This window comes from Haliaeetus leucocephalus, unplaced genomic scaffold (assembly GCF_000737465.1).
Source record: "Haliaeetus leucocephalus isolate CR32 unplaced genomic scaffold, Haliaeetus_leucocephalus-4.0 Scaffold406, whole genome shotgun sequence".
Taxonomy (NCBI): Eukaryota; Metazoa; Chordata; class Aves; order Accipitriformes; family Accipitridae; genus Haliaeetus; species Haliaeetus leucocephalus.
In genome coordinates this window covers 6,985,862-7,001,108 of record NW_010972842.1, presented here as the reverse complement: position 1 = coordinate 7,001,108, position 15,247 = coordinate 6,985,862, and the positions used below count along the sequence as shown (strand labels likewise).

The window sequence follows — 15,247 nt, the reverse complement described above, 5'->3', positions numbered from 1 at the left end:
GACAAAGAAGACAGTCATCAATACTGACTCTTAAAACTTTAGCGTCAACATACTACAATGTTTTAAGTCACCTTCAAGTTTGACTTAAAGACTTCCTACTGATAAGGAGCATGCAGGAAGTAAGACACAGACTCTTCAAATTTCCTCGTGAAACTAGGGGATGTTGGATATGAAGATGTCCCTTGAGGATTTTGGTCACATTCTGTTGAGTGAGTGTTCCTTCCCCATTCAGTTTTTATATAGCAACTGAGGAAAAGACAAACATGCACAAGAAAAGGTAAGGACAAAGAAAACAGGGGACACTGGGATTTTCTGCAAAGGTGGAGAACAGGAGAAAAATGAAGAAAATACTGAAAATAGATGCATGCAAAAAAAAAAAAAGGCAAACTGGATCTTGTGATTCTTATTAAATTGTGCCTGAAAGATGGTAGCATAAGCATTTTATTTTTTTTACACTCCCCTCATCTCTTGGTCACACCTGAAGTATACAGTTTTGCATCAGAGTAGTAGTTGACAGTTGCTTCCAGAGTTGTGTAAGGAGGCACACAACTGTCACTGATGGTCATATGACTGTACTGCCTGAATCCTCCCTGTAGCTGCTGCAGTTTTTTTAGATTCTCTTAACATTAAATAGTCTTTTTACTAATTTGACCTGAAAATGCATTAGTGAATCTACAAATACCATTATGATTTAGGCTGACATTATGCAGTTCTCTTGCATGGTTAAAATATTTTTAAATAAAGATTCAGTGAGCTGAAATGCCTTCTATTTGGTCCAAGTCCAAAGCATGTGAAGCTTATCTGTTAAAATTATACAAGTAGTAAGAAATGCTAAAAAGGGGTTTGTGTTTCACAAGTAGACTTTGAAAGTGCTACAAAAATAACTTGCCTTTTAATTCAGTCAGGATTCCCACATTCCACTTGCATTCTGATTTTTTTATTATGGCAAGGTGATTTCTTCCCCTCGAAGAAAATAATCAGAGATATTAAAAATTTGTAATTACATGTAACATCTGACTTGTTTTCCTGGCTATTGTAATAGGTTTGAAGATGTAGTTAGTGTGAGACAGCCTCATGTGGACGAGTAACTGCTGGTTAACCACTGTGAAGTCACTTTCTAACAAAACTATTGGGGAGACTGTTAGAGTAGATACCTCAATAGTGCCAATCACCTAAAACTCCATTGCAAGTTCTTTACTACGTGTGTTTTTATCTTTTAAATATATGGTAACTTCTATACAATTGTTACTGTTGGTTTTCATTATCTCAAGTGGTAGTTTGATCAATGGACATCCAAAAATCAAAACTGCGTTTTTTTAACGCAAATTACTGTATGTTTCCATGGGAGGTCAGAGGAGGTGATTATAGTCCTGTGCTCTGTTCTCGCCTTCTAAAGGCTAGCAAGGTGCTTGTGGAGTTAATTCTCTAAGGTTATCGGATTATATGTTTACATTTAACAGACAGTGATATGTTTTTCATTCTGCTAACAAAGTACTAAGTGGTAGAAAGAGGCTTTTGTGCTGTTACTTACTTGTCTTATTCCTATCTTATTTTTATATAATCTGTTTAAGAATACATTAAACAGGTATTTTAGTGCAGTAAAAATATGGGAAATAATACTATACAGAGAGTTAGAATCAGGTGTTTAAGTGTGGTGTGATAAATTCATTGTAAAATCCATAGCAATTAATCTTTCCTAGCAAGTTTCCACTATTTGTGTATGAAATTGAAGCTGTAAAAAGAATCCATTTAAACACCAAATTGTTGATGCTTTCTGAAACCTACACAAAGTATGAAACAAATCAATGGACATCTCAAGAAATTAATTTAGCTTTGAAGTGAGTATTATATTCAAGTATGTTTACTTAATTATCATTAATCTTTAATTCCTGAGCTGTCCCTCATAAGCTTTTATAGGTATCAAGAGTACAGTCTGTTCCCTTTGCAGTGAATATAACCCTTGGCTTCCCTACAAAGACTTTTGTCAAATTGTGGATAGCATGAAATAAATTAATGCAGTATCAACACAAGAACTCCTGTGCTGCTGTGTGCGACTTACTGTCATTCTTCTTACAGCTTTAGTTTTTTGATGCACCCTAGGCTGCCCCAAAACTTGCATTCCTTATTCAGTTCGTTAGCTGCTGCAGGTACCCTGGGTGCCTTCCAGCAGAGTTTAAGTACAGTTTGCCATGGAGCATGCAGGGTCTGTCTTACAACTGGTGAATGAGTTTGCACTGTCTGAAATTCAGTTTTGTAGAGAGGTATGCTGTCATTGCTGCTTCTGATCAGCTGCTTCCCATGGGATCATCCACTGATAGCCATTTAAAAATGTCACTTTCTGTAGTATTGAGCTTTGATTCTGCAGTATTGAGGCTTCACTGCCAACAGGCCTGCGTTATAGAATGACAGAAACTGCTATATGCTAACAATGTTGTCTGGTTAATTCGTTACTTTTCTAATAGCTTAAATGCGGACTATCCTTGAACAGCAATATCGGTAGCGGTTTCATTGTGAATGCCATTACTGTCCATGTAGTCGGGCCAGCAGTGCTTCTAAAATGTGTGTTTGGATGTCTAACATGTCACTTTGTTAGCTTGATTTTGTTCTTTAAAGTCTGCACTGAAAAAAAAAAAAGCTGTGGCAGTATTTCATACTAAATCTTAAATTGTATTATTTGAGGGTGTCTGTTAAACTGGAGGAGGTCATTTTATGTTAACTGTGATGGATAAATGGTTATTATCAAACTTTAATGTATTCTGCTCTTATTAGAATCTTTAGGCAAAGGATATGCTGTTGCGTGTACCCAAGAAGGGGAAGAGAAAAAGCAAGCTTCTGGTTCATCTGGCACTAGAGGAACTAGAAGGAAATCAATTAATACTACTCCCAGAAGAAGGTCTGCACGAAACAGCAAAAACGAGGCTCTGGGTCAATCTCGGAGCTCACCTCGCTCAAGCAGTTCTGCGTGCGGTGCCCCTGATGGCAATAACCCATCCCTGAATAAATCTCCTTCAGAACCAGAGAAGGCTCCTCCAAAACGAAAGTCTAAAAGAATAGTTAAACAACGAACACCTGTGGCTAAAAAGAAACTGAGAAGTTCTGCACGTTCTGAAAAATCGTCTGGTGATTTAGTGGAAGATGATGACGTTGCTGAGTCTGAAGCAGTTCTAACATTAGATAAAGACCAGCAGTCAGATAATGAAAGCAATAACACAAGTCTTCCACAGAAAAATAATGCAGAAGCAGAATCTGCTAATGGATTGGAAAGCTGTAGTGAACATGCAGAAATTGAGGAAACTACAGGAGAATGTGACAAATGTGAAGATACTTCAGGCAACATGGATATAAGTTTTTCTGTCCAAGAACCTCTAGTATTAACTTCAGGGGGTGAAAGTCAGGAATTTGAAGTAAAAGGAGTTACTGAAAAAAATGTAGATCTTAAGAATCAGGACATCTGTGAAAATACTCCTGAACAAATGGAAACAGTAGCTAGTCCCAAAGATGAAGTATGTGACCATGCAACTTCTGAAAAAGTAGATCAGACATTGTGTAGTCCTCAAAATGAATTGATGGAGAATGTAGAAACTTTGACAAAAATAGATCAACCTGAGGCTAGTCCAGAAAATGAATTGTTGGAATATCCTGAACCTCTAGGAAAAGATCAGCCATTAGAGAGCCCCAGAAGCGAATTGCCTGAGCATCTGGAAGCCATAGAAATAAATGATTCCAAGGCTGAAGAAAAAGCAGTAGTAGACTGTGCAAGTACAAATATTCAAAACTTTAAAAATGTTCAAGATGAAGAACCAGATATAGTAATACACAGTATTTCTATGGACAGTACATCAGAACAATCCTTAAAAGAGAACGCCATGCCAGAAAGTGAAGAGGGTAGAACTTCAGAGTCACCCCAGGTAAATGCTGAACATAAACATTTTGGTGAAGACAACAACGAAATGATACCAATGGATTGTGACTCATTTTGCAGTGACCAGAATGAACCTCAGATTGAGCAGTTACCACCAGTTGAATGTACAGAGCAAGGAGAAGTGAACTCTTTACAGTGTGACGTGGGAAACTGTACATCAGTTTCAGGACTTTCTGATGAAAAAGATGAAACTATTCCTCAAGAAAGAGAGTGCCAGTCAGAACTCAAGAAAGATAAAAAGACTCGAACTAGAAGGTCTAGATTTCACTCTCCATCAACCACTTGGTCTCCTTCTAGGAGAGAGGGCAGGAAATCTCAGTCACCGTCCCCTAAAAGGGAGATGACCAGAGACAGGAGCTCACGATCACCCAAGAAGGAAACTGTCAGGGAGGGAAGGAGATCCTTATCTCGGTCTCCGAAGAGAGACACGCTGAAAGATGAGAAGAAAACACCATCTCGATCTCCCAAAAGGGAAACCATCAGGGAAAGCAGGAGATCATCTTCTCGGTCAAGAACTAAGGATTCGTCTCCAAGGCAAAAATCTAGATCTCGAAGCAGTGATAGAGATAGTCAAAGAAGAGATCGTGACAGAGAGAGAAGAACTAGGAGGTGGTCTAGGTCACGGTCACGATCTAGGTCAAGATCACGATCTAGGACAAGAAATAAAGGTTCTTCGTTCTCTAGAAATGAGAGGGACAGTCACTCACCTCGCTGGAAAGAGAGGTGGGCAAATGACAACTGGAGGAGTCCCAGAGGAAATGATCGGTATAGAAGAAGTGATCAAGAAAAACAGAATGAAAGTCTTAAAAAAGAGAAGGACAATACAGAAAAAAACAATGATGATCAGTGTTCTTCAGACAAGCGGAGGAATGATTGTCCAGACTGGGTAATGGAAAGGATAAACTCAGTTCCAGAAGTCAAGAACAGAGAGAGAGATAAACCACATTGGGAAGATGGCAGGCATGACAATTCAGGACAGTCTTGGAATAAAAACTTTGGTTCGGGTTGGATTCCAAATCGAGGGAGAGGTCAGCGTGGCCGAGGTGGGCGTGGAAGAGGTGGTTTCATGTATGGAGACCAGAGTGAAAATCACTGGCAAAACAGAAAACCTCTCTCAGGGAACTCAAATGGTTCTGGGAATGAAAGTTCAAGGTTCCCAGAACATCAGCCATACAAGCGTAAGAATGAACAAGATTATTCTTTCGATACACCTGCTGACAGATCTGGGTGGACATCTGCATCTAGCTGGGCTGTAAGAAAGACTTTACCTGCTGATGTGCAGAATTATTATTCAAGAAGAGGACGCAATTCATCAAGCCCACAGTCTGGATGGGGAATGAGACAAGAAGAGGAGACACCTGAACAAGGTATTCATAGTTTTGAAAACTTAGCTACGGCTGCAGTGGCAGAGTAAAATCCTAGTCACATTGACCTATCTCAAGTTGCTTAGTTCTTCAAAATAATTTGGGGTAAATCTATAGTCTTTTTGCAATATGCAGGTTTGTAGGTGTGGAGTTTGGGGATTGCTTGTGTTGATGGCTTTTTGGTTTTGCTTGAAGTTAGATGAAATTCAAGGACTATGTATCTGAAGAGTGCTATTTAAGTAAATCAGTTTGGTTGAAGAGAAAGCAAATCCTCTTCATGGTTACTTTTAGCGTCTGCACACCTTTTAAAAAGGGTCATTTTTTTCAAGGAGATTTGTATTTGCCTGTGCAGACCCACACAGAGGATTCTAGAGATGACAAATCATTATGTTGACATTTATCTTGCTTCTTAATAAGCATTTTACTCTTTATATGCTTAAAAAAATCTAGGGAAGTTTATAAATGCAAAAACAGTACTTTTACTGTACTCAGCATTAAAATTTCTCTAAAGCCTCAACAGAAGTCTAATATTTTTGAGTATTTCATATTGAAAAGGTAACTGCCCTGACAGAAATAAACTTTTTGGTAGAAAGTGAGTTAACTGTGGATGAGATGGATTCTGAATAGCTAAGAAGTCATCCACAGATTATTAATGCTCTGAAGTAAGACAGATGTGAATTGTGGGTTGGACTAGGCGATCTCGATAGGTCCCTTCCAACCTCAGCAATTCTGTTATCCCGTGATCTTTAAAAAAGGTGATTTGGGGTGGACCATAAGCGTTTAAGTCCCAGTCCCTGTGAATTAGGTGACAGGGTTCCTCAAGGAAGGGATTTTAAGGGAGGGACATCTGAATTATAACCCATCAACCCTTTCTCAGAACTAATTTCTTGACTTCTGGAAGGCTTGCTGCTTGTATCTAGATTCTAACTTTTTGGCTTCTGTTGAAGATAGAATGAGATACTAAAGTAATTTTTTTTTTAAGAAGTGCCATTCTGATAGGTTATTTTTACTTCTAGGCTATACCTGTTCTACCATTACAGGTTTTTTGAACAACTCTTTCTGAATATGAACATCTTTGAAATTGGTTGAGGTTGATTTATTATTCAGTGGGGGGAAAAAAAAACAAAACAGCAGAGTATTTCTGTAGTTACCAGGAATGTACAGTGAGTGTGTGTGAATCAGGCAAAGGAGAGCGGAGAATTGCATATGTGATAACGTATTACTAGCCTTCTGCAATTGCAGAAGCTGGATAAGTTATGTTGTCTTCCCGCTCTTTGGTGGAGAATTACTGTTTCATTGTGATGAAATAATTTATTAGCTGTGCTTTGGGAACAAGTAGAGAAAATAGAAATTCAAAATGCAGGTTTCCATAGTAACCTGAACTTTTTAAACTCAAACTAGCATTTGGCTCCGTGACGTGTCTGGTGATGAGTGCTGTGTAATAATGTAATGCAATATCTTTAAAATATGCAGATTATAGAAAGCTTTTTGATACTCCATACTTCATGAAGAGTTTAGACACCTGGCTCCACTTTTACTTTATGAAGTATGGATTTTCTACTTCATATACTGTCTGTTTCTTTCTTTTGATAGATCCAAACCTCAAAGACCAAGGCAACCAGCAGAGTGATGGTTCTCAGTTACCAATAAATGTGATGCAGCAACAAATGAATGTAATGCCACAAGTGAATGCACAGCACCAACCTATGAATATCTTTCCGTATCCAGTGGGTGTCCATCCTCCCATGATGAATATGCAACGAAATCCTTTCAACATCCACCCGCCAATGCCCATGCATCTCCCTACCGGAGTGCCTCTCATACAGGTAGCTGCTCCCACAAATTTGTCTCAGGGATTACCTCCGCCTCCACCTCCACCCCCACCATCTCAACAAGTCAACTACATTGCTTCACAGCAAGATGGAAAACAATTGCAGGTATGCTTTATCAGAAGCCATAGCAAGACAGTATCAAAGTAATATCAGTTAAGCATTTCTTATATTGAATACCATAGTCTTGATAAACTTATACTTGCAGTTTCTTTCTCTCTTGCCTGTCGTCTTCCACCTCACACCAAATTTCAAGTGGAAGTATCCATGAGGATATGGGTTGGTTTGGAGCTATAGCTTGCAAATAATAATACACAACACCATTACTGGGGTTTTGTGGTAACAAGGTGTTCCAGCTGGTAATGGAACAGTGAAAAATTTCATCAATGTTGTCCATTACCTTTTTCTTCTTAGAAGTGTCCCGTTTCCAAAACTAAGTTTTCCTCTTAAAAACCTGATTTTTAAGCGTTAGGAAATGGTTGAATCCTCTTTCAGCAGCGTGTAGGAAGTGACCTAAACCTCTTTATTGCAGTTCTCATCCCATGGGGTGTATCAGCAGAGGAAATTATCAAGTACTGAATGGCACCCATTTGTTCCACACTTCCATTCTCCAGCTGTCACTATCTCAGCAGCTTCCCCCCACACACATGTTCTCTATTCTGTTCAATCTTTTGAGCCTTTTTGTTAATAATTTCCAAGCTTTCTTTGGTACGTTTTACTTCCCCCTTCTTGCCTGATTCTCCTGGTTTTGCATGCCCTGTTTGAGACCTAACTCTCACTTCATTTCTCCAGTTTCAAAAAAGACTCTGGCATGCTTGGGGCAGGTCAGACCATCTTTTTGTGCCTTTCAAGAGATCTTAAAGCAACCTTTGTGTGTGTGAGCTCCTCCTGTAGCCAGCTGTTTATATAATGAGTTGTTATATCAGGGAAAGGAATATGAACAACTTCCAGGAGAATGCATGGCACTGCAAGGAGATGTAACGCTGCATCTGTGATGTGTAAAAGGCTCTTCGGGTTTTGACTGAGGTTTGTGCTTTTTTTCTGTTGCAGGCTGCCTGCTCTAACCTCAAATGCTTTCCCCTGCATTCCAGGTTGAAAAAGTGGTGTTCTAGAACAATGATTTCTAACCCTCTGTTTTCATGCATCACCTTTAAAGATTTGAAGCAAACCAAAAAATGGCCTACATTCTTTTCACTTTCAGCTGCCGTTACCTATTCATAGTCATTAACTTAGAACAAAAGGAGTTAAGTACTGTGGGAAATACCAAGTGCAGTTACAGGCCATATGAAATACTTTAATACTCTGTAAGGTAAAACAGTTAGGTACTGTTGGAACTAAAAGGCTGGTAGATTGCTTGTGGATTTGACTAATGCATGCTGTCTGTCATTAAAATATTTTCACAATTGGAAATTGAGTAGGTTTAACATCTACAAATGTAAGAAGTCAGAAGGTAGGCTACAAACCTCTGTGAAATACAGTATCTAGTGCAGCAGTAAATATCTTTCTATAAAGATAGTGTATTGCTCCAAAATACAGTTATTTGTTAGTAAAGCCCCTGTTAATTTGTTGCACTTACCTGCTTTTGTGGAATGGTGTCCATGAACCTGAATGCTCTTGGGAGCTGCTGCTCTTGCTTTGAGCGTTTGTTGAACAAGTCCTTGGTGGTAGCACGACAGAAGTCACTGAATACTGCAGGACTCCACCTGGCCTTCCCGTTGACAGGAAAATGAAGAGAGTGCGCTGGCGAGTGTTAGCACGCTGGTTATAACAGCTCAGTATCTGTGTCCTTTCCAAGGAGCTCAAATTCCTGTTTCATTATTTTCCATCTGGATGAATGCAAATGTGAAAAAAATAATGGTGATTACCTGCAAAAAAAGTAGCATTTAGGGTAGCCTGCCAGAAATATGTTGGGAGGATGCATTCTGGGCTTTTGCTATAAAATGACTTCTATCTGAGGTCTGAGAGCTACTTAATTTCTCAGTTCCAAAGTATCAACAGTGCCCGTGGTCTTTTGGTGATGTTTGGAAGTGTGCAGAAAATGGCTTTTCCTGAGGAACAGATCACGGTGCTTCAACCAGCATTTCACCTCTAGCCTCAAGTAGACTTGTAGGTGTGTTTTACATTTGAAATGCATTCACAAGTTCAAGATGATAACGATCATGAAAAGAAATGTTTCCAAAGCAGCATCATTACGATGCAGGAATGCAAGCGTGGTTTAAGATGACTTTTTATATGTATGTTTAGGTGCTCATTTGTAAAAAAAAAAAATGTTAATCTGATGTACAAAACAGAGCTTCCTATACTCTCCTGTGACAAGTAGAGAGGTTCTGCAGCCATAAGCTTCCTTCCCCTTGTGCTAACGCGCTCCGTGCCTGTTTGCAGGGTACTTTGCTTTATCACTGGGATCAGAGCCGGAATCTAGCAACCACAGTGGTGACGTGGAGGATACCTTACTTTTCAAGCTTTGTGGGTTTTTTTTCCCTTTAAGTAGATTTGATATATTGTGGATTTCTTCCATAATAATGGGACAGTGTGGAAATTAGCTAATGAACCAAAGCATGTAGTATTGATGCTCTTTCTATAGCTGCTGAGGCTTCTAAAAGGGCATGTTGTCATGCTGAAGGATAATGTATTAACTGCTGATAACTTTTTAAAACAGGGTATTCCAAATGCTGCTCATGTAAGTAATAACATGAGTGCTCCAGTCTTGCCTGCTCCAACAGCAGTCCTGGGAAACGTGGGAACAGTTCAGGGACCAAGTTCGGGTAATGCAACGTCATCAAGTCACATCAAAAGCTCTAACGCAGCTGTAAAATTGGGAGAAAACAAAGCAAGTGTAACAGTGGAAGCCAGCGCAGATAGCTCAAAGAAGGACCAGGCAAGTTCAAAGTTCAGAGTGTGTGTGTGTGTATACAATATATAAAAACCCATATATATGTATATCTATAAAAAACATAAAATTTTGAAATACTAAAAAATAGTAAACTATAACAATACCCCTTCTGTGTAATATACTTAATACCATCATGTACGTGATACTTTTGTGGTGGCTGTAGGACATAAACTAGCAGGTTGACTCTCTTTAATGTAGTCTTCTTTAAAGCAGCACTATTATGAATATTAAATTGCTGTGGGACAACATTCTGTTCTTAGTAAAACACAGGCAGCTCGCATGAGAGCTGAAATGTTAATGAGGGCAGCATGGTCTTCTAGTCTTCTGTAGTAACTTTGTGAAGTTTTAATTTGTGATTGATAAAAAGATATGTATGCAGGCACTGAAAAATAATACTCAAGTTTGTTTTTTCATTAGAAATTGTTAATTCAAGAAAAAGCGGCACAAGAGGTCAAACTAGCTATTAAGCCTTTCTACCAAAATAAAGACATCACTAAGGAAGAATATAAAGAAATTGTGCGGAAAGCTGTAGATAAAGTAAGTTGATCTATTCATCTACAATGCATACATTTCAATTGAGGTACGGTTTGGGATGGATTTCCTAAATCTTGTGGGAAGAACCGGTAGCTGCTGGGAGGGGGAACAGGAAAAGCAAAAATACCTTGGTCTTTCTCCTTGAGAGCTTTTTCAGCTCCTCAGAATGTAACTCATTTATTGTGTGAAAGAGCTGAATGGGAATTCAGAAGTATTTGGGAAGCATTAGGAGTTTCCAAAGTTGTTCTGCCTGAGATGGAGAAACCTGGGGTGTTGGGAGGATAAATAAATACTGTGAAATAGTGGCAAATCAACAGAAGTGTTTCAAACATTTTTTTTCTTTAAAACTGTTGTAGGTTTGTCATAGCAAGAGCGGAGAAGTTAATTCTGCAAAAGTGGCAAATCTAGTGAAAGCGTATGTAGACAAATATAAACATTCACGGAAGAAAAATCTTGAAGAAGCAGTCTCCTGTGAAAGGAAATAGAACATGTTTTCAGTTTTTAATTTTATTCTATCTGCAAAGTGCAATTTCAATATGAACCGTTAACTGAAAATTGTACATGACAGTGATTTGAATCTGGTTTTGATAAAATTATTTTTCAATGTAGTATATAATGTTTTGTTCTAAAGAAATATAGATCTACAGGGCAACTTCTTTATTCCTTTTTAAAAACAGATGTCTAAAAAAAATAAAGGTGTAAAGAAGAATCATTAGGAATGTACGATTGTGTGGATACTTAGATGTACAGCATTTTGAATTGAATAAGAGTGCATTAAACTAGAAACTTCTGTCTGGGTACATTGGTTTTGGAACAGGTATGTACAGTACATGTAATCGGTCAGATTAAAGTAAAATTTTTTCTTTTGATTTCTCCCTAATTATAGCAAAGATAAAATAATGTATTGCCTTGACAAATATTTCTAGCGTTAACTGGACAGGCTGAATGCAGGGGTCACAATGTGTATATATAAAAAAAAAAAAAGCACATGGAGTTGTCTGAACAGAAGAACTGTTTAGATTTTAAAAAGAAAAATCATAAACAGTAAAATGCAGTGCCCAAAACCATGGGTGCTGCATGTCTGTTGTAACACCAAATAAAAATTATGCTGCTTGGTTTTGTTTGTGACGTTTTTCAATTTGTTTCAAGATAGTGGGATGAACTTGAATAATTTTTATGTGCTGAAAGCCCTCACTCACCACACACTGACAACCTCAGTTCATGTCTAACCCTGCCCTTAGCTAGTAGGGAATTAGTAGGCAAGAGCTGGATGTTCAGAAACATAAACCAGTTTCTTCTTCAAGTAAAATTAAGGAAGCTGGAATTTGTTACTAGGCTCCCAGTTGCTCAGAGACTGCCTGCTGTGCCAATTTTAACTGCCTAATACTTTTCTTCGTTAACTAGGGACCGTAGCACGCGTCACCAGACTGGTATCGTTGAGTGTGCACAATCTGAAGTCACCTGCAACGGCTGTTCTACTTCCCTGAGCACTTCTATCTAGGGAGGTCAGCAGAGGTACCACAAGCGTTTTAAAAGCAGATGTGGGGTCATTGGATGTGCTAGGGGAATGCTTAAAACCAGTTTTACTGAGGTGTAGCAGCAGCAGGGAGGGTTGCTGGAACACCGTCACCGCTGTGTGCTCCTTACGGAAAGAACAGCTTGGGATCCTTCTGGATTTGAGTGGAGAAGGAGCCTTACTTACTCTGAGACAGAAATCTTTGTTCCCTTAGACAGCGCTATTGAAATTCCAGCACTCCCACATGGTAACAACCTTTGGTGTTAGCTCAGCCTGGCTTCTGCTCCAGCCCAAGGTCTCCTGGCCCAAAAACATGACTATAAACCATTTTGACAGAAAGTTATCAGTCGAGTTTTCTGAGAAACGATCTCTTAGTAGCCAGTAGTTCCCACAGTGACTGTTGTTGGCAGAAAACGCAGTCTTACCCGTAACTAACTTTTGCAGAAGCCTGAGGATGAAATAAGGGATATACAACCCTGTACACACACGTAATTATAGAGATATATACATGTAAAAAATGTGATGTTTGTCGCAACAGTTGCTCACTTGGTTTTAACTATAGCTTTCTACAGACTTAATGAAGCATTTTACTGTCTATATTTATTTTTGTGTGCCTAAATAAAAATACTATGTAAATTAGAAACAGATATAATACATTTTCTACAGTCAAGCCAGGTTTTAGATTTTTCAAAATACTCAGTTTTACACTGTGGTAGCAATTTGTATGATCTCTTGAACTATTTTAAGCTAAAATTGGTTAGCACTTTTTGAAAAATGTTGTAGCAAATTGCTATGTCTATCCTGGGTTATCACGCCATGCGTACTTATTTTTATTACATTTTTCTTCTCTGAATTTTTGGATTTTAATGACTTTTTATATCTTTTTACTCTATACAGTTGAGCCTTGCTATAAAGCTCCTTTCAGGAGCCAGATAAATGTTTTGTGGGGTTTTTTTCCCTTTTAGAGGAGAGGTGGAAATTGGGTGGGAAGGAACACCAGAGGATTTAAACTGGGTGAGGGGAGGGGTCATTAATTTCTTGTTTTGCAGCTCCTGGCTGGAAGATAAGCTGTCACTTGCTGCCATGTTGTTGGGGCAGTGACTATAGTGATGCTCCACTGTATTTCAAAATGTAATGAAGAATATCAGATAGAGTAGCATGTGATCAGTAACTTTATTTTTTACAATGAAATACTTCAGAACTTAACAGAAAATACACAGTTCATTACAATTTCTGTGTTGAATTAAAAAAAAATGCATTGCCTTAATACATAAACTCTCCTCCTATTTTTCCCAAAAAGCAGTAAGGTCGCTGTTGGTGCAACTGCCCAAGAAGGCGTGTACTTTAACCTTGTAGTCATGTTTTTGTTAAAATAGTATAAAAGCTGTGTTTCTATTTATTGAAACTCCTTGTACTGAAAGTCTCAACATGCACTAGCACTGAAGGCAAGGTGCTGGGGCCGCTCAGCCCCCTCGCTGCCTCTAGGGTACCAGTAATTCATTCTATCCAAATTGCCTTGAGGAAAACAAGTACAAAACTGTATACCTTCTGTGAACTTATGCAAATCAAAAGGGTTTTCCTTGCACTCCTTCCACTGTCTCACTGTGCATGCTGCTTGAATGTCTCATCCTAAAGATGTATCTTAACGAGCACAGTGGCTGTCCAAAGTCCACAATATGGTGTTTGTAGCATAAGGCTGGAGTGCTGTCTACTGAAAAAATACTCTAAAAACTAGTTTTGTGTAGTGCTTAACAATTTCTAATAAATTCTTTTCACTAAGCTGGCAGTGGTCTGTGTTTGGTCTTAAATGATTCTGGCTCAAGTGGTTTAATTCAGAAAGCAATGTAATTGCTATTACTTCTGCACATATGCATATTTAATCTTGTTCTATGTGGTCTGGGCTTCCCCTCCTTTACATTTTCATTTTGTTTTCGGTTAGTCTGTCTTCACCCTGCCTTGCCTCTCTGCAGATGCTCCAACCTGAAAAAAAAAACCCAAACGCATGTGGCAGAATGTCCGTTTACAGCGAGTGCTGCGGTGGGGACTCTGGGTACTGGGTCTTGCACAATGCTGCGGGGCTCGGCTGCTGCATGGACCAGACATGGGCAGGACTCAAACCAACTAGGCTGTGTCCTACATTCCAGAAGTGCTGATCCAAACAGTGCACTTCACTGAAATAGCCCGCTGGGAATTTAGCACATGATAGCCTGCCTTTCCTTGGGAGCCATATTCCAAGCATCACTTTACTTCCTAGGATTAACCCCAGCGTACTCTGATGAGGAACCTCCATAGGTAATGCAGACATGTGTTGACACAGCTGTGTGAGAGCCTGCTCTGTGAAATTCAAAGGTGCTTTGTTAGATTGGGGTTGGTCATTAATAGCCATGGTGGGAAAGGATAGTCTTGGCTAAACGCCACTCATGTAGTATCTTGGTTCTGGGCTTAATGAAGGTGCCCTAATAGATGGGCCTGGGGTCTTTGGGAAGAGCACACCACTTTGAGCAGCAAAGCTAGAAATTATGGTCAAGACTCAAGGGGCTTGGTGAGAATGGTGACAGGGGAGAGGGAGGCTCAGAGGTGTCGGTTCCTTGAGGCCAAGTTTTCAGAAGGAAGAGCAGCAGCACTCGGAGCCGTGTACTGCAGCTGTAATCACCTAGTGAAGCTGGGCTAGGGAGACTAAGCCAGAGAGTGTTCTGTCATGATGAGTACATTACCTCAAGTAGATGGAAATACGGTTAAGATCGCTGCATTGGAGGCTGAGGGAAGGCATGCTGAAAGACATTATTTCCAAGAAAAGAGAGCCTTGAAAGTAATTTAAACCAACTGACTGCAGTTAATTAAAAATTTCTTGCCTAAGTTGTAAGCCAGCCTTCTTACCACATGCCTGCTTGGGGGCACAGACCTTTTCAAGCATCCTAACAGCAAAAAAAAAAAAAAAAAAAAAAAAAAAAATCACCACTTCATCTACAGTTGCAAAGAGCTTTTCAGTACATCTGGTTGACTATGTCCACCACTCCTCCCCCAGCCTTTACCTGCAGATTGCTGCACACCGCCATCACAGAAGTTGACTTGGGTGCATGCAAAGATCTCGATCCGGGTCCTGCAAATGCATGCAGTCAAGCAGGTGAGGAGTTTCATGCATTTAAAAATCAAATGACTGACTTATGTGTCAGGAGAACCATCTGCCTG

At 39.3% G+C, this 15,247-nt stretch overlaps 1 protein-coding gene across 4 annotated transcripts in view; it reads left to right on the top strand.

Moving 5' to 3' along the window:
* Positions 1-13,761, top strand: part of SCAF11 (SR-related CTD-associated factor 11) — a 50,688-nt gene extending 36,927 nt beyond the window's left edge. For all 4 annotated transcript variants that reach the window (XM_010574078.1, XM_010574076.1, XM_010574079.1 and 1 more), the window contains exons 11-15: positions 2,770-5,289; positions 6,880-7,223; positions 9,775-9,993; positions 10,426-10,545; positions 10,899-13,761. In XM_010574078.1, the coding sequence (XP_010572380.1) occupies positions 2,770-5,289; positions 6,880-7,223; positions 9,775-9,993; positions 10,426-10,545; positions 10,899-11,027 (3,332 nt within the window). In that variant the 3' untranslated portion in view covers positions 11,028-13,761. The remainder of the gene's footprint in view (positions 1-2,769; positions 5,290-6,879; positions 7,224-9,774; positions 9,994-10,425; positions 10,546-10,898) is intronic.
* The last annotated feature ends 1,486 nt before the right edge of the window (positions 13,762-15,247 follow it).